Source organism: Pholis gunnellus, assembly GCF_910591455.1.
Source record: "Pholis gunnellus genome assembly, chromosome: 20".
Classification (NCBI taxonomy): Eukaryota; Metazoa; Chordata; class Actinopteri; order Perciformes; family Pholidae; genus Pholis; species Pholis gunnellus.
In genome coordinates, this window is record NC_136547.1 from 20,286,871 (window position 1) to 20,305,976 (window position 19,106).

At 41.8% G+C, this 19,106-nt stretch overlaps 1 protein-coding gene across 2 annotated transcripts in view; it reads right to left on the reverse strand.

Moving 5' to 3' along the window:
- fars2 (phenylalanyl-tRNA synthetase 2, mitochondrial) overlaps positions 1-19,106 on the reverse strand; it is a gene marked incomplete at its 3' end in the record, with an annotated part of 47,770 nt that overhangs the window by 26,166 nt on the left and 2,498 nt on the right. For both annotated transcript variants that reach the window (XM_079181665.1, XM_079181664.1), the window contains exons 2-7: positions 5,029-5,342; positions 2,742-2,828; positions 2,413-2,472; positions 1,878-2,046; positions 948-1,110; positions 643-774 (exon numbers count right to left, since the gene is read on the reverse strand). In XM_079181665.1, coding sequence (XP_079037791.1) covers positions 643-774; positions 948-1,110; positions 1,878-2,046; positions 2,413-2,472; positions 2,742-2,828; positions 5,029-5,324 — 907 coding nt within the window. In that variant the 5' untranslated portion in view covers positions 5,325-5,342. The remainder of the gene's footprint in view (positions 1-642; positions 775-947; positions 1,111-1,877; positions 2,047-2,412; positions 2,473-2,741; positions 2,829-5,028; positions 5,343-19,106) is intronic.

The following is a 19,106-nucleotide window of genomic DNA, read 5'->3' on the forward strand; positions in this document are numbered from 1 at the left end:
GAGAGAGGGAGAGGAGAGGAGGAGAGAGAGAGAGAGAGAGAGAGAGAGAGACTCTGTGGACGTGGACCTGATCTCTGTTTGTCTCCCTGTTCTGTGCCCACATGTCTCACACCCTGTTGGACAAATAGACAAATCAATCCCTGACCTGTGTGTGTGTGTGTGTGTGTGTGTGTGTGTGTGTGTGTGTGTGTGTGTGTGTGTGTGTGTGTGTGTGTGTGTTCACTCAGATTACTGACACATTAAACACAGAGAGCAGCTCAGGTCTGTCACAGGGAAATGGGGATAGTTGGGACAAGAGGACAGCTAAAGTTAAGACGTTGGGGCCGTGACTGTTTAAAGCCTCTGAGAACATAAAGACGTTCTGTATCTGTGACTAAATGAGCACCAACGTGCTCAGATGAAGACCATGTGAAGCGGTTAAAAGGTCCGGAAACAAAAGATGAATGACACAAACAAATCAAACAACAACGCTCCCACGTACATGTGGCTCTTTCAGTCCCAGCATGCATTGCACCTGAGGGTGCAGCGGTTGGTGGGCTGCAGCCGTCGCTGCCTTGCACACGGGCTCGCGGCAGGGACAGAGGGAGTGTGTGTGTGTGTGTGTGTGTGTGTGTGTGTGTGCGTGTGTGCGTGTGTTCCTACCTGAGTTCAGCAGCTCCTGCTCCATCACTCCGCAGCCCAGCACCTCCATCCAGTCACCCTGGAAACGCACCTCCATCTCAAAGGAGGGGTGAGTGAAGGGGAAGTAACAGTCGACCCATCGCACCTCCAGATCTGAGAGGAGGAGGAGGAGGAGGAGGAGGAGGAGGAGGAGGAGGAGGAGGAGGAGGAGGAGGTGGTTGATGACAATGAAGAAGAAGAGAAGATGTGGAAGAAAGAACATGAAGAGGATTTTAGTGAAGTGAAAAGCTAACACCCTCTCCACATGAAGTCTCAGGTGTCCTCACCTCGTCCGAACAGGTGAGTGACGAGTCGAGTCAGAGTGAGTTTCAGGTTGAACTCCAGCAGCTTCACGGCCTCCAGAGAGTGAGTTTCCTGTTTCTGAGGCGACCGCCGGCCTCCAGCCTCAAACAGGGACAGATCGTCACCGTGCTGCACCTCGGAGAACAGCTGGAGACACACAGGACACATCTGGAGCTTCACCACGCTACTAGACACACATCTGGAGCTTCACATCGCTACTAGACACATCTGGAGCTTCACGTCGCTACTAGACACATCTGGAGCTTCACGTCACTACTAGACACACATCTGGAGCTTCACGATGCTACTAGACACATCTGGAGCTTCACGTCGCTACTAGACACACATCTGGAGCTTCACGATGCTACTAGACACACATCTGGAGCTTCACGATGCTACTAGACACATCTGGAGCTTCACGTCGCTACTAGACACACATCTGGAGCTTCACGACGCTACTAGACACACATCTGGAGCTTCACGATGCTACTAGACACACATCTGGAGCTTCACGTCGCTACTAGACACATCTGGAGCTTCACGTCGCTACTAGACACATCTGGAGCTTCACGTCGCTACTAGACACACATCTGGAGCTTCACGTCGCTACTAGACACACATCTGGAGCTTCACATCGCTACTAGACACATCTGTTAGTGGACATGACGATGGATTTATGTGGACAGAGAAGAGGAGGCAGATTAACGTCATCTCCAGAGCTGGCTAGTTAGCTAGCTTATCAATGTAGCATTAAAGCATGGTGGAATCAGAAAGCTAGCTCAGTGACTAGCAGTCTGCTGGTTCCACCATGCTTTAATGCTACACAGGTTACAGAAAATAAGCTCGGCATCGGACCTTCTCTCCATCGCTCTAATAGCTTAGCTTAGCCTTCTGCTAATGTCCACCTTCTCTACCTCGTGGTTGGAGAAGAGTCGGACTCCCTCCATCTGGTGGAAGACGGGGTAGTGACTGGCGTCGATCTCGTCCCGCCTGTAGACGTCTCCGGCCAATAAGAAGGCGTCGAGCCCGGAGCTCACCAGCTCCCTCTGGTGGGCGGAGGTGTGAGCGCGGAGCATTGTTTTCCTGGAAGGAGTTCAGTGACGGGTTTCTGATATAAAACTAGATTCATGTGGTTTGTACTTGTTGCACCGACATATTTTTACATTTTAAAGCAACAAGTTAGTATTATTTACTGCACGAAGTTGAGAATACTTCTGTACTTGTACTTGTACTGAGGTAGGCTTTTGAATGCAGGAGTATTGCTACATAGTTGTATTGGTACTTTTACTTCAGTAAATCATCCGAGTACTTCTGTTAATGTGTCTTCTGGGTAAATTGAAGAGGTGCAGAAATCTTTATCGATATTCATTTATGTTGATTCCAAACAGAGAGAAAAAGAACGTCACTACAGAAGAGATGCATTGTGGGTGGTGAGCGTTTGTCACTCACCTGTTCAGGTAGTAGTTGTCGCCTCGCTTCCTGCTGGGGTGGCCGGGCGGGATCAGCAAGCTGTCAATCAAACCACAAAGAAAAGATTCAAACATTGAGTGAAAAAAGACGTTTACTGACGTTTCATGTTCTCATCAGAAATAAGAAATGGACACATATACGTGTGATCCATGAAGAAAAGGAGTTTCTTATTTATTATTATTTAATACTTAAATTAAATTGTATTTATTAATGTATTGTTACTCATTTATTCTTTCTTTTCCTTTGGTTTCTGTCTGTGACAGCTCGTGTTAAAGTCAGATCGACCAATCAGTGACGGCGCTGCTGACCTGTCGAAGTTCTGCTCCACGGTGACCACGGGGCTCAGGTTGTCGTGGACGGAGAAGAGCGGGTTGCCCCAGCGACCGATGTAAGAACTGTGGACGGATGAGCGGAGTAAACAAACAAACAACAACAACAACAACAACAACAACGAGTGAACCTGAATGAACCTTTATACACTTCAAAATAAAAGTCCTGCTCCTCTCTGGAAACAGAACCATGATGAGAAGAAGTAGAGAGAACTAGAACAGTTATGAGGACTTCAGTCGTTAAAGAAGAAAACAAGCTTGTTACAAAAATTGGAAAACAATAGAATCTAAATATCAAACATGTTTCCAAGTGTTTGTTGTAGTTTTGGATCGATCGTCTGAAGAAAACGTGCTCCTCAATCCCGCCGGAGGGTTTTTGGATCAAACCACTGGTTCACATCTGACTTCTCCACAAAAACAAACTAACAAACTACTTTATTCTTCTAAATGTTGTACTTTTTATTGCACTACGTTTATTTAACAGCTTGTGTTACTTTTCAATAAAGCTCCAACGATTAATAGATTTCTTGTTTTAGTCGTTTTTCAAGCAAAAACATTCACCGCAGCTGCTGAAATGTCATCTGTTGGTTAAATAAAAAGACTCTATTTGAGTTGTGGGAAGTTATAACAATCAAAACGATTCATGGAGAAAACAATCTGCAGATTAATCAATAATAATATTAATGTTAGTTGCAGCCCCACTTTAGATGTTTCGATTTTATGTAAAAAACTACAACAAACCAACAGTGAAAACAGCTTTTTCCCTTTAAACCTCTCTTGTGGTTCATTTCAATAACCGTTTGAGACATAAAGGGGTTAAAGGATCAAAAACATATAATAATAACAATCTGATGTTATAAAGTATCAGATTTCACTCACAGGAGACACTTTACTGCACAACATGTACTTTTACTACTTCAAGTACATGTTTTTGATGATACTAAAACAAAAAAACTTTTACTTTTACTTAATTAATGTGTAACAGTGTCATTTAAACATTGAAATACGAAACAAATACATAATTTTAAAGCAGTATTTGTACTACTACTAATACGATGAATATTTGTTATATAATATTTGTTGTTTGTGAAGCAGCATTAATGTAAAGTAGCCGTTGATCATCTTGTTTTGAAATTACCCAGCAGCCCTTGGGAGTCCTGGGAGTCTGCCGTCCCCGCTGCTGTCGGAGCAGACGGGCTTTTTCTAAAGGGTGAAGTTCAGGACCTGTGAAATGGCAGAGCCATAAAGCACTGTCACACAACACACTCCGTGACTTCTTAATGACTTCTTAATGCAGCATTAGTACGCCCGCTGCTCTGTGTGTGTGTGTGTGTGTGTGTGTGTGTGTGTGTGTGTGTGTGTGTGTGTGTGTGTGTGTTGGGTTTTTATTTTTTTTTAAATGGCGAGCGTGGAATATAACCAGCGTAACGCTGTTTCACTGCAGCAAAACTTTTACACCTCGACCGTCCCTGAAGACACTCGGAGCCTGCGGACAGAGTCAGTCAGCAGGAAATAAAGACCCAACGCAGACAAATAAATATATAAATATGAGACGTGTGGAGAAACAACAGCGGCTGATTTAAAGTAGAAACCGGATTCATGTGGATTAGGAAGACGAGGATGCACAAACACACCGAGGACACTAAAACAACAATGTGCGTCCCTACGCTGTGAGGCTAGTGTGTGGATTAAGCATTAAGATGTTTTACTCATTTAGCAGCTGGCTAAGTAGCTAGCTTGCTAAATCCACCACGCTGTAACGCTACAGTTTTTAACGAAATTGAGCTGAGCAAAGTTGTGACTCGTCTGGCGACAGTAATGTGCTTTCCTACACTGTGACAGGAGTGTGTGGATGAAGCATTAAGTTGGGTCAATTTTACTCATTTAGTGGCTGGTTAGTTAGTTAGCTAGCTAGCTTGCTAATTCCACCATTCTTTCATGCTACACTGGTTACAGAAATTGAGAGCATTTGGGAGAATGTTTTTGCCAGGAATCTCCTGAAGTAAAAGATAATAAAAACTAATTGTTTAGGTTTAGGAAAAGATTGTGTTTTGGGTTGAAATCTAAACTGCTCCCGTTCACGAATACTGGCCAATCACAGCACAGTAGTGCCAGCCAATCACGGCAGAGAGGAGCGAGACTAGGCGGAGCACTCTTTGGTAAAAAAAAGTTATGAGTGTACGAGTATTGGTGCTCAAAATGTTGGTAGTTACGAGTTGATAGTATCAAATCAAGATGGAGGACATCTCCTTCACTCAATGCGTACCTGTAGAAGTGAGCTTTGATTCGCTCCTTGATCAGCCACAGAGGATGATGGGATTGGTTGTGGAGGTTGCGGCCCACCTTGGCCAAGATCCTCGGTGTGACGTTGGTGAAGTCGTCGCGGGGGTGGGAGCGGCCCAACACCTCCACCGAGTCCTGACCAATCACGGGCTGAGGGGTGGGGCCATCTGTCATGAGGCGTCTGCATGACGCTGTGCTGCCATTGGCCAAGAGGGTTGACAGGCAGCAACGATGGAGCAGAGGGAGGGGCGGGCACTGTAGGAGGGGGAGGAGCCTCATGATGATTGGTCCATGGAGCTGGAAAGACATTAGAAAGAAAGATTAGATTATAATATCCAGACGGCAAATGTGAAGTCAAAGCTTCGCGTGTTAAAGCTGCATTCTCTCTAGTGTCCACCAGGGGGCGACTCCTCTGGTTGTATAGAAGTCTATGAGAAAATGACTACTTCTCTCTTGATTTATTACCTCAGTAAACATTGTAAACATGAGTTTATGGTCTCAATCTCTAGTTTCAAGTCTTCTTCAATACAGCATGATGTTCATTTAGTAAATGATGGTCCATTTAGAGTCAAACAGACCATAAAGCAGGGGATGCTTTATAGTCTACTTATGAAGACGTGGCGAATGTGTTTGCAAATAGTGTCCTACTAACAGCAGATAAAGATCAACGTGAGGAGTCTTTGTGTTTGTGTCTCCTGATGATTTACAGTCCAGTATTCTCTCTCTCTTGAGCTCTGTTTTTGGTCTCCACCACCTCCTGAGCTGCTAAATGCTCCACCGTGTTCACCAGCTCGTCTCTGATCGTCTGCCGTCTGATGCTGGTCACTCATCAGATTTATCATCTCAGTGGGCAAAAAACAAGCAGGATGTTAATCAGAGCCGGTCGTAAAAAAAATAAATAAAAAACCAGCAGCTTCTCAGTGGAGGTCAATGGAGGTGAAACACATTAATTAGTTTATAAATCGCAAGAAAATGGGCAAAATATCAGACTGAGGAAAAAAAAGGTGAGCTGAATCATTTTGTCTCATCTGTCTCTCTCTCTCTCTCTCTCTCTGTCCTTTTCCTTCTTTCCATCATTCAACCTCTGACAGGAGACGAGACAATCGCCCTTTCATCTGTCCCCCTCAAATATTTGTACACACACACACACACACACACACACACACACAGAGCATCCCTGAACAAGACAAAAGGGGTGTAGCATTGCAGTGGCATTGCAGCAAAATGGATTATTGTTCCTCAATCCATGAAGCTTTTACCTCTTGCTGCTGGTGTCATATTATACTGGACAGGGCAGTGCTGAGGTCACACACACACACACACACACACACACACACACACAAACACACACAGGTTTCAATGATGTTTGGGGACATTACATTGACTTACTTTAATTTATTTGAGACATACCCAAACGTTAAACCAAGTCTTTACCCTAAATTGTAATGATTTAAGTTATGGGGACCTTATTGTCCCCCAGAAAATACCTAGTCCCCACAATGTGACTGTGTCATCTGATTTATGTCCCCATAAGACAGGTAAAACACATACACACACACTGGTTTGTGGGTAAAGGGACATCTGAAGGTCATTTTGACTTTAACAGGAACATAAAAGTATATCGAGGCATCATTTTTGGAGATGACGCGGCAGTAAAAGCACACAGTGACCCCTACAGGCCACAGTGATAACTACACCCCGTAATAAGAAGATATAGTTGGACACACTATACAACTTACTCACTTTCTTTTTCTTTCTTTTTCTGTGAAATTGAAAAAGCTTCTTCCTCTGAAAAGCATTAATATGTTCAGATAAGGTTAAAGTTATTTGTCTTGCGTACAGAGTTCATAATTTGTCCGAAGACAGGCTCTGAAGGAAAAGGTCAAAACAGACACGAGTCCTCCGCAGAGCGCCGGCATGTTAACGGGGTTTCCTGCAGGGTTTCACTGTGGAGGCCAATGTGGAACAAGGACCAACTGATTACTGCAGATTACTACACTTTTATTAAAGAAAATCACTTCTCTCATACTACTGGATCTATCAGTCTGATACTCGTTAATGTGTTTGCTCAAGAACCTCTCCAGGTTGCGGCGATTCACACTTTTTTAGATTTATTTAATCAGTGAAAGAAGATTAAAATATTGTCTTCAACTTTCTCGTTTTGTCTGAAAAATAGTCAAAGATTCATCTTTATAAAAAAACAGAAAAGTAGCTGCAAGACAGTTCATATCTTTTTGCTGTTTTTGCTTTTGTTCCTTGAATAATTTCACGATGTAAACAATCACATTTAATCACTGCGATCACAAAAGATAACAATCTTTAGACAACAATCTAAAAACCTGAGCAGCCGAGAAACGCCCGACGGGCTGGAAAAGGTGAAGCAGCCCTTCGGCCCTTCGTCTTCATCTTCATCGTACATGATGAGAAAAGGTCATGTGACATTTCTAACAATATATAGCTCAGCCTGCCGTGGACGTACATGACGCTGCAGCTCTGCATCGCTTCAGAAGATTAGAAACAAAGACGGAGCTTCACTAAATAAAACCTGCATCTTTCTCCTCCTAATTGTAAATTATCTCCTTCTAGTCTCCGTCTTGGCTTCACATCTCTCTGGGACTGAAGACCTTCTTCCTGTCATGTGACCGTCACCATATGTTTGTTCCCATGGCACCAAAAACACCACCACACATGAACATATGGACGCCTACGCACACACGTGAAGAGGAAATACACGCATGGTCATAAAGAGACGGGAACAGGAATATTAAAAATATAAACGTCATGATCCCACAGATTATAATCCCGATTTATGTTGGTTTGTTTGTTACGGCTCAGAAAATTAATCCATATTTGGATTTTCTGCAAAACTGTAAAAAAAACAAAGCATCAAAGTGATCCAAACCAACAGAAAGGGAAACACCAAACTCTTCTATATGTTCTTTAATGGGGACTTTACAACAAACCTCAATAACAGTGGAGACAAAAATCAGAAATAAATAACAATATTTTATTAAGTTTAAGTACCAACTTCTCATTTAATCTCTTTGAATTTGACGGAAAGATGAAACAAGAACTGCTGTCTGTAAATATAATATAATATATATAAATATAAAATTAAGATAATAAAAAAGTTTGAAAAGACAAAAGTTTTCTGTCCAACCATCAAAGTGATGAGTCATGCATACAGACAGAATCTAACAGGTAAACATTAATAAAAGGACCAATCAGGTTTGAGGTGTTTTGAAGTGTCCTTTAAACTTTATTAGAATTGTTATCAACGATATCAATAAATCAAAAGAACGCAGAACCTCTGATGCTCCGTCTCACTGACATTATTTAACAATAAAAACATTGGTTCTATAAACATTTAACTGTTCTTTGGCCAAATGCACATTTCAACGTCGTCACTGAACAGAAATGTGGTTTATTTTGTCCTCATTCTGAAAGAGACAATATTCCTACTCAGCTGTTTACATATTGAACATGAATATTTCACTAATATTCACATCTACATGCAGCCGTGCGCCCTCTCACGTTATTATCTTTCATAACGTTTAAAGGTGAATGTTGATCGGTACATATTTAGAAACCAGAAAGCTTCCGATACTGAAGTCCTCACAGTAGTCCTCAAACTTGTTCTTTGCGATCTTGGAAGAAGTTAATTTAAACAAACGTCTGTAAAGTGAACCCCTGAAGGAGGGTAACACAACGGGGACACCGGAAATACCGGTCGTCATTCTGACACCGTGAGTCACGTTAATACAGAGCTAACGGGGACGAGGCAGATGAAAAGTAAGCGGCTCCGGAGGAAGTGAAGACGTGAAGACGTGACTCATCACGTGTGAAAGTAGCCGAGCAAAAAAAAAAATCACCTCGTTCCGTCGCCAAGAAGCTGTTTCCGACAAACCGGCGCGGCAGCCGCCAAACGGCGGAGCTGTGAAGAGACTTCTGACGGCGGCAACGCCAAGGACGAGCTGCATCCCGCCAAAATAAAACGCACGCACGCACGCACGCACGCACGCACACACACTCGCTCGCACACACACACACACACACACACACACACACACACACACACACACACACACACACACACACACACACACACACACACACACACACACACACACACACACACACACACACACACACACACACACACACGCGCAGAATCACACACACAGACAAACACACACACACACAACAGAATCACACGCACACATAATCACACACGCACAGACACACACACACACGCACAGACAGGTTTAGAGCAGAGGGATTCATTCAGCCTCTAAAAAGTGACACGCTGATGGAGAGAGGTGATAAATTACACACTGCAGAGAGAGAGAGGAAGAACCAGGCCTGTATATATACACAGTATATATATAAATATATAAATATACACACTGTGTACATATACTGTGTGTGCAGAGAAGGCTGCAGAGAGGTGTGCAGAAGGTGTTCATCGTGATGTTAGAGACGGAGAAAGAGTTCATAAATGAACAGAAACTAAATCAGCTCCTTTTGTACAATCAACAGGTCAAAATACAGAGAGAATGTTTTTAAAATAAACTGGCTTTAAAAAAAAACAACCAATCAGAGCCAAGGAGTCTCTGCTCCGAGCTAGCTAGCTAGCTAGCGTGCTATTTCCCATGGATGTATGCTAACTCCACCAGCGCTGTAATGCTACGCTGGTGACAGAACAGCAGCCGGAACGTGATCACAGTGTGTGGATGAAGAACTCTAAAAGTAAAACTTTGTAGAGTTTAACTGGCTTCGTGTTGCTGTTATTGTACAACAGTGTGACCTGATATATTGTATATATACATATATATATATATATATATATATATGTATATATATATAAAAAATATACAAACGTGTGTCGGGTCTTTTTAAAAGAATATCGGGTCACACTGTTGTACAATAACACATCTTTATATGTGGGGTATGCAGTCATAAAGCTGGACAGCTGCAGTATATATGCATGAGAGAGTGTGTGTGTGTGTGTGTGTGTGTGTGTGTGTGTGTGTGTGTGTGTGTGTGTGTGTGTGTGTGTGTGTGTGTGTGTGTGTGTGTGTGTGTGTGTGTGTGTGTGTGTGTGTGTGTGTGTGTGTGTGTGTGTGTGTGTGTGTGTGTGTGTGTCATGATAAGTTGGCCTGCAGGGCGGCTGAGCAGCAGCAGGATTTATGGGAGCTGTAGTCTAAACGATTGGCTGATACTTTGGCGTTTATTTAAAAACAGCGTGTCCTGAAACGACCCCACATCCATCTTCACCTCCACCTCCTCCTCTTCCTCCCTATGTGACAATGAGGAGCGGACGGAAGACAAGGGGAGGAAACAAGGAGAGAAGACAAGTAGAGGATGAGGAGAGGAGACAATGAGGGTACAATGGAGAGAGGAGATGAGACGAGGAGATGGAATAACAAGAGGAGACAAGGAGAGGATACAAATAGGAGACAAGCAAAAGAGAAGAAGATGATAGGAAAGGAAACGAGTAGAAGTGAGGACAGGAGACGAAACAAGGAGACAAAGAGGACAGGAGAGGAGCCGAGGAGAGAAGATGAGGAAAGGAAACAAGGAGTTGAGAGGTGATAAGGAGAGGATAGAAAAGGAGAAAAGAGGAGAGGAAACAGGGAGACAAGAGGAGAGGAAGTAGTATTGGAAAGTAAACAACGGCATGAGAGAATAGCTTAAAGAGGAGGAAGAGGAGGAAGAGGAGGAGTGTTTGACATGATGAAGAAGGAGGGACGTTTTATGGTCGGAGGAGAAAAGTGCAGAGGCTGCAGCTCTCTGCCACCCAGCAGCTCAACACATACAGCCAATCTGTTCACACACACACACACACACACACACACACACACACACACACACACACACACACACACACACACACACACACACACACACACACACACACACACACACACACACACACACACACACACACACACACACACACATCACCAGAACCAGGAGGACGAGGACCGACCGGTCCATCGATCGCTCAGAGCCGGCGTCCTGAGGGACGGCGTCTCTGAGGGACGGTGGAGGACAGACCTGAATCAATCATCCTCTCAAAGCTCACTTTTTCTCCTCTTGATCTGTCCGGTTCAGCACACGGAGGCCTCAGGGAGGACCGACACAATAGAGAGAGAGATAGATCTACATATATATATATATATATATATATATATGTAGACGAGGAACAACGTTAAAGGGAACTTGTGTTTTGTTGTCCTGAAACCAGAGCGCCACGGTCCAGAGTTTTTAAATCAAATATAGACGGAACACGATTAGTTATGGGACCAATAATCACAGCAGTTAAAAGGACACAACATCCGTCCACGAGGTTGGGAGGAAACCCACACTGACCCAGTGGAGAAGGCCGGGTTCACCCTGGACACCTGACGGTCACAACCATCCACACAAATCTTCACACCTATACGGCACATTTAGAGTCTGCATGTCTTTGGACTGTGGGAGGAAACCGGAGAACCCGGAGAAAACCCACACTGAGGCAGGAGAACATGCTCCACGCAGGGCCGTCCAGACCGGGAATCAAACCCGGATCCCTCTTGGTGTTAAAGCGACAGAACCAACCACACCACTGTGCAGCCCCCAGAATGCAACATCCTATCTGTAAATATCATATTATGTTTATTACAGTATGTTATAAAGTATTATATTATGCTTATTACAGTATGTTATAAGGTATTATATTATGTTTAATACAGTATGTTATAAGGTATTATATTATGCTTATTACAGTATGTTATAAGGTATTATATTATGTTTAATACAGTATGTTATAAGGTATTATATTATGTTTATTACAGTATGTTATAAGGTATCATATTATGTTTATTACATTATGTTATAAGGTATTATATTATGCTTATTACAGTATGTTATAAGGTATTATATTATGTTTATTACATTATGTTATAAAGTATTATATTACGTTTATTACAGTATGTTATAAGGTATCATATTATGTTTATTACATTATGTTATAAGGTATTATATTACGCTTATTACAGTATGTTATAAGGTATCATATTATGTTTATTACATTATGTTATAAGGTATTATATTATGCTTATTACAGTATGTTATAAGGTATTATATTATGTTTATTACATTATGTTATAAGGTATTATATTATGTTTATTACATTATGTTATAAGGTATTATATTATTTATATTATAGTATATTACATTACTGTACTGACATAAACACATGCAGCACACAGCTGTCGTCTGTTGGACCAACCAGCAGCAGTTCAGTAACAACTAGACTGAAGCTTACGAGATGTCTTACAGAGAAGAACGATGAATATTTCAGATGCAGTTTTTCCGGCTCAGTGAGATCAGACGGAGAACATTTACTTCAGCGGGTTAAAGGGAACTTTAGAGTGTGAAGCGTTCATCGGAGAGTTAAGAGTTAAGAGACGGTTTCACCATTTGGTCAAATGAAAATATCATTTAATTGGTTGTGTGGTGACAGAAGATTATAGCTTTGTATCAGTTTGCTTTTATTGTCAGTGTAACACAGTAAATCTAATTTATTTAAAAAAGAGTGAAATCCATCAGGAGCGTTCATGAACATGGAGACATTTTTGGTCCTCTCAATGTTAATGGTTGTTAGTTTGTTAGAATCTTTTGACCACAAATGTTCCAGATATAAACTTAATTTGAGGTAAAAAAAATTGAACATTTGAGTTTTGTCAGACAAAAGAAGACATTAATGGAGAAGATAATCTTCAGATCGATCATTAATTAAATGAATGGTTTGTTTAAATACTGGGTGAGAAATGAGACGCAAGTGTTCCTGAACACAACAGAATTCACTGCTCTGTAAATTCCTAAACTTTCTACTAAAGTTTATTTCATAGAAAGACTGAAGCTCAAAACAGAAAATAGTTGAGATGAAACGGGGAGAAAAGGTGCAACATAAACCAGTTTTACGCTTCAACGTGACGAAGTAAATGAAATCAAAAGCTTGTTTCAAATCAGCTGCAAAGTTTGAAAACAAACTCCGCTGTAGATAAAATGTCGGAGCTCTCGGCTTCATAAAGGAACAGAAAGTAACAGAGTTATCCTTTAAAACCCGGAGCGGTTCATAACAGAGAGAAGACTTTTTAATGCCAACAAGTTTTCTGGACAAGAAAAATAAAAGAAATAGAAGCAGGTGAGCATCGTGTGGAGAAGTAATTGGCAGCAGAGTCAGAGTGATGAAAGGCTGAAGAGTCGACCGGTTTGCTCTTTCAGACACTCGTATATCCTACTTCATCTACCTTTGACCTCAAACCCACCTTCCTCACGTCTCTGTGTCAGACGAGGGATTACACGTTCTTCTCCAACTCCAGCTGATATTCAAACAAAGAGGTGAAGCAACGCCGGACTGACTCGTCTCTGAACTCCATGTTTCTCTCTGGGAGGTGTGGGGGTTTAAATATCAGTCATTTTATTCCTGTGTGTGTGGTTTTTCACCCCCTACCATAAATATAATTAAAGCTCCGACAGCCTACTGTTTTTCAGCACATTCGCCGGTCCTCCCATAACTTAAGTCCTGTCCAAAGAGACTTTTTGGTGTGAGGAATGAAGAAGTAAGAGAATCATTATTTAGCCAACGTGATCCAGGACCACATATTATTATTATTACACATCAAGAGTGGATATCTATAAAGATCAGTTATTTATTTACTTTATCAGAATAAAGTTTATAGTTGTTTTTCTGTCTCTTTAAGGTTGTTTAGTGTCTCTTTGTGGTCCTTTTGTCTCTTTGTAATTGTTTTATTTCTCTGTAGTCAACTTGTTTCTCTTTGTGTCTTGTTGTGTCTCTTGTAGTTGTTTTATGTGTTTTTGTGTCTCGTGTAGTTGTTTTATGTCTCTTTGTATCTTATTGTGTCTCCTGTAGTTGTTTTATGTCTCTTTGTGTCTTGTTGTGTCTCGTGTAGTTCTTTTATGTCTTTGTGTCTTGTTGTGTCTTGTGTAGTTGTTTTATGTCTCTTCCTGGTTACTACGCATGTCTTTGAGTGACATTTTGTCGGGGCCCCACGAGGCCCATTCAGTAATGCATCGATGCCAACAGGTAAAACTCTGGCAGCTCTTTTAGTATAGATTAACTGTATTGTTAGACCAATGTGTTCTGGCTTGTGTCCTTCATCAGGGTCATGCGATGTCTGAGCATCACCATCACACAAAGTAAACAGTCCCTTATTAAATGTAAATATACTATTATAAGTCAAATTTCCAAAAGAATTTCCATAAAGTCTACAAAAGAAAATTGTTTCATGGAGATAAACAGCTTTTGCAGTGAATCTGAATGATGCTTTACAGCGCAGTAGATTATACTTCTGCATGACAGACTTCACACGCAACCACTCACACTGTTAATATTTATATATGTGATCCATAAAGAGGTCTGTGTAAAACACAAACTTCATCAGATTGCAGCCATTTAAACAGAGCAGCTGTTTTATACGTTCCTGTAACCTTCTGTCGGGTCCTCGGAGAACCCGACACGCTCTGCTGCCTCCTTATTAGCAGCTGAATGTTTGATTTTCTCTGTTTTTTAACCGACGTCATATAAAGACAGGAGGAGACTCTGCAGGGGTGGAAACTTTCAGAGAACCGTCGAGTTCCCGCAGGTCATAAAACAAGAATTTAGATGCTAAAGTGTGAGGAGTAAAAACATTCTGGTGCTTTTGCATGTTTAAAATCGGCTCTTTAGCGGAGCTTCCCTCTCTGCTAAATGTTACTAAAAGGACGACCTGAGAGACTCCTAGTGGGATGTATTCATAGTAATATTTTAGTTAAGAGAGATGAGGGAAGAGATGTTAAAGAGATTGGAAGTTTAGAAACATTTAAGTCTTCAGATGGTTAAAAGGCAAGTCCTGCTATTATTTTTCATATTGTCAATAAATCCAATGAAAAGACCACAACAGTGATATATTAAGAAGTATTTTTCTTAGAGCTCCATTAAAACCAGGATGTGTTTCAGTGTGTTAAAGCTGCATTCTCTCTAGTGTCCACCAGGGGGCGACTCCTCTGGTTGTATAGAAGTCTATGAGAAAATGACTACTTCTCTCTTGATTTATTACCTCAGTAAACATTGTAAACATGAGTTTATGGTCTCAATCTCTAGTTTCAAGTCTTCTTCAATACAGCATGATGTTCATTTAGTAAATGATGGTCCATTTAGAGTCACACAGACCATAAAGCAGGGGATGCTTTAGGGGCGGGGCTACACAGTGATTGACAGGTCAACACCAGAGACGTATACGGCGTCTCTATGTCACTCCTCCTCAGTCCTGATATGGACTTTCGTAGGAACCAACGGGCCACAGACAGGAAGCCAGAAGAAAGCAGAACGAGTCTCACTGAGGCAGGAAACACAAGAAACCATGTTTCAAACTAAATTAGAAAAAACAATGCTTTCCTTTCTTTGGTCTTGTATGATGGTAAACTGAATATCTTTGAAAATGAGAAATTAAGAAATAGAATACAACATTTATTGTTTCCTTTTTAACATGCAAAAGGCAGAAATTGTTCCGGTTGTGATATAATAGGGCGGCTCAGAGACGGTCTGGTGGGCTCAGCAGGTTCAGGAAGGGCTTTCCAGAACAGATGGAACACACACACACACACACACACACACACACACACACACACACACACACACACACACACACACACACACACACACACACACACACACACACAGAAATCAATTTGATATCATGGGTGATATTTGAACACTAAAGGACTACGTTATCACACACACTTACACACACACACTGATGTATAAACTGCAGCTCCCAACAATTAGCGCAGCAGCTAATTCGTCTTCACCGACAGAACGAATGCTAACCCTCCCCGTCGCTAATAGCGCAAGCAAGCTAGTTATTACTGCAGCCCGACTGGCTGCCTCTCGTCATGTCGGTAGGAGACGAACTGTGTGGAACCGATTTCACACTTTGCTGCTTCTGCTGAATTCAGACTTATTGATGGTCTTATATCGTCTGCAGGAGAATCCGTTTTGAAAAAAGGAAAATGCTACGAATGTAGCACAAAGAGCTACAAGCATGTAGTTTATCAGAGCGACAAAACAAGTTCCCACATAAAACCAGTCCCAGTAAAGACTCGTCCCTGTAAAGACTCGTACCAGTAACGACTCGTACCAGTAACGACTCGTCCCAGTAACGACTCGTCCCAGTAACGACTCGTCCATGTAAAGACTCGTCCCTGTAAAGACTCGTACCAGTAACGACTCGTACCAGTAACGACTCGTCCATGTAAAGACTCGTCCCTGTAAAGACTCGTACCAGTAAAGACTCGTCCCTGTAAAGCCTGATCCAGACTCCATGTGGTGAAACAGACCTCTGATCAGCGAGGACAGCAGACTCAAAGCTGCTGCTTTAACACCACCAAACCAGGAAGGAGGCCAAGAGACACAACAAACACTAATGCAAATGTAATGCCACTGAAGGCCATTAGCCAGATAATCACATTGGCTGAAGCTCCAAAGATTCAGGTCCAATATACTAATTTCATCCCAGTCTGGTTTAGTGTTTTATTATTCAAATTAAGCTCGAATGAATTCAGAATCTAATAAAACATGATGACGGCTGGGCTGCTTTTGTTTTATGACTTTATTTCTAATTTGTGGATCTGATTACATCTCAAATCTGACACAGGTACTCTGTTCTCTACCTGTTCAGGTACTCTGTACTCTACCTGTTCAGGTACTCTGTTCTCTACCCGCTCAGGTACTCTGTTCGCTACCTGCTCAGGTACTCTGTTCGCTACCTGCTCAGGTACTCTGTACTCTACCTGCTCAGGTACTCTGTTCTCTACCTGCTCAGGTACTCTGTTCGCTACCTGCTCAGGTACTCTGTACTCTACCTGCTCAGGTACTCTGTTCACTACCTGCTCAGGTACTCTGTTCTCTACCTGCTCAGGTACTCTGTTCTCTACCTGCTCAGGTACTCTGTTCTCTACATGTTCAGGTACTCTGTTCTCTACATGTTCAGGTACTCTGTTCTCTACCTGCTCAGGTACTCTGTTCTCTACATGTTCAGGTACTCTGTTCTCTACCTGCTCAGGTACTCTGTTCTCTACCTGCTCAGGTACTCTGTTCTCTACCTGCTCAGGTACTCTGTTCTCTACCTGCTCAGGTACTCTGTTCTCTACCTGCTCAGGTACTCTGTTCTCTACCTGCTCAGGTACTCTGTTCGCTACCTGTTCAGGTACTCTGTTCGCTACCTGTTCAGGTACTCTGTTCGCTACATGTTCAGGTACTCTGTTCTCTACCTGTTCAGGTACTCTGTTCGCTACATGTTCAGGTACTCTGTTCTCTACATGTTCAGGTACTCTGTTCTCTACATGTTCAGGTACTCTGTTCTCTACCTGTTCAGGTACTCTGTTCGCTACATGTTCAGGTACTCTGTTCGCTACATGTTCAGGTACTCTGTTCTCTACCTGTTCAGGTACTCTGTTCGCTACCTGTTCAGGTACTCTGTTCGCTACCTGTTCAGGTACTCTGTTCTCTACCTGTTCAGGTACTAAAGGGGAATATTTGGGGGAATTTGTTTACCTGCTGTTTTATCAAGAGATGGAGGAGAAACAACATCAACATGATCTTGATGATTCATATTCTGCCTTTGAGAAGAGTTGTGATAATAATAATAACTTTATTTATTATTAATGTTCACTTTGTCTGTTGATGTAATAGTAGAAGCTGCTGCTCCTTTAATATGATCCACTTTATGAAAAACAAAACCCTGAATCTCATCCTGGAGTAAAAGGCAAAGCCTGCTGCTGCATGTTGTCCTGCTTATTATTTGCAGCTCTACTGAGAAGCCTTTCTGTTCCTGGAGTCAAACATGAGGCTCTGATGTCTCCCTGGTTGGTGATTACAGGAGGAGCAGCGAGCCGGACGTTATTAATGAAAGTTAACGGCGGCTTCCCTCAGTCACACGGGGAGACAGCTGGCTTCATTTAGACGACAGGCGGACATCCAATAATAATCTGTGTGTCTCATTAATACATCAGGAGGTCTCCTGAATACACAGACGACTGCATTCAGACACTAACTGCTTTTTAGAAAAGCTGAATACATGACAGTACAATATGTACCTCTGAGATGTAGTACAGTAAAAAGTACTATATTTATCTTCGAGAGTACCTGAAATGTGTACTTTTGTCAGTGTACTTCGTCACCTTCCACAGCAGTTTGTTGAATGACTGAAACACACTAAACTCAGGAGATATTATTCCCGCTGTACAACATGATGGGAGTCAATGCTTTCATGATGCATTGTTAGATTTTGTCCCCGTAAACATCAGGATCCGTCTCCACAGATGTTCCTTCAGTCTCGTGGTCTTTGATTCAAACTCCACATCAAAGCAGAAGCTCATTCTGACCACATTTGCATTTGTATTTATTTTCTTTGAGCCAATTAAAGCATCGAGGTCGGGTTTGTTTACATCAGTGGCTTCACTTTCTGTGACGTTAATATTAATATTATATTAATTCAGAAATGAAGAGAACTTTTACTGTTTGCTGTGACATTCAGAACATTTAATACAATATTTAGTTTATTCACATAACAGATCATTTGTTAACCGGCTGTTATTGTTTTTCTCCATTTTGTCTCTTTTGTCTTTTATTTCACTGTATCTTTTCTTTTTTGTTATTTTTATTGTCAAGTCAGAAACTGATCCCAAAAAATATTTAGTGAAAGAAAACGGTAAAAAAGTAAAATATTTCATTTGTCTGTATTGTTTGTACGTTTTTTGTTTCTGACATGTTGCATAATGTATTTTGTGTTTTCTACCCGTGTATTGTATATTTGTGTATTTGTACATTGAACGTATATATAATGTGTTGTAAAAAGTGGAATGTGTCGTGGTGACGTCACTCGTTGGTTTGTGGATGTTTTGAAGCCTCCAGTTCGGCATTTTATCCGTCGCCATCTTTGTTTTATTTGCAACCAATAAACAGGAAGTGACCACATATGGACTGAGGAGGAGTGACAGGGGGCCTGTCAA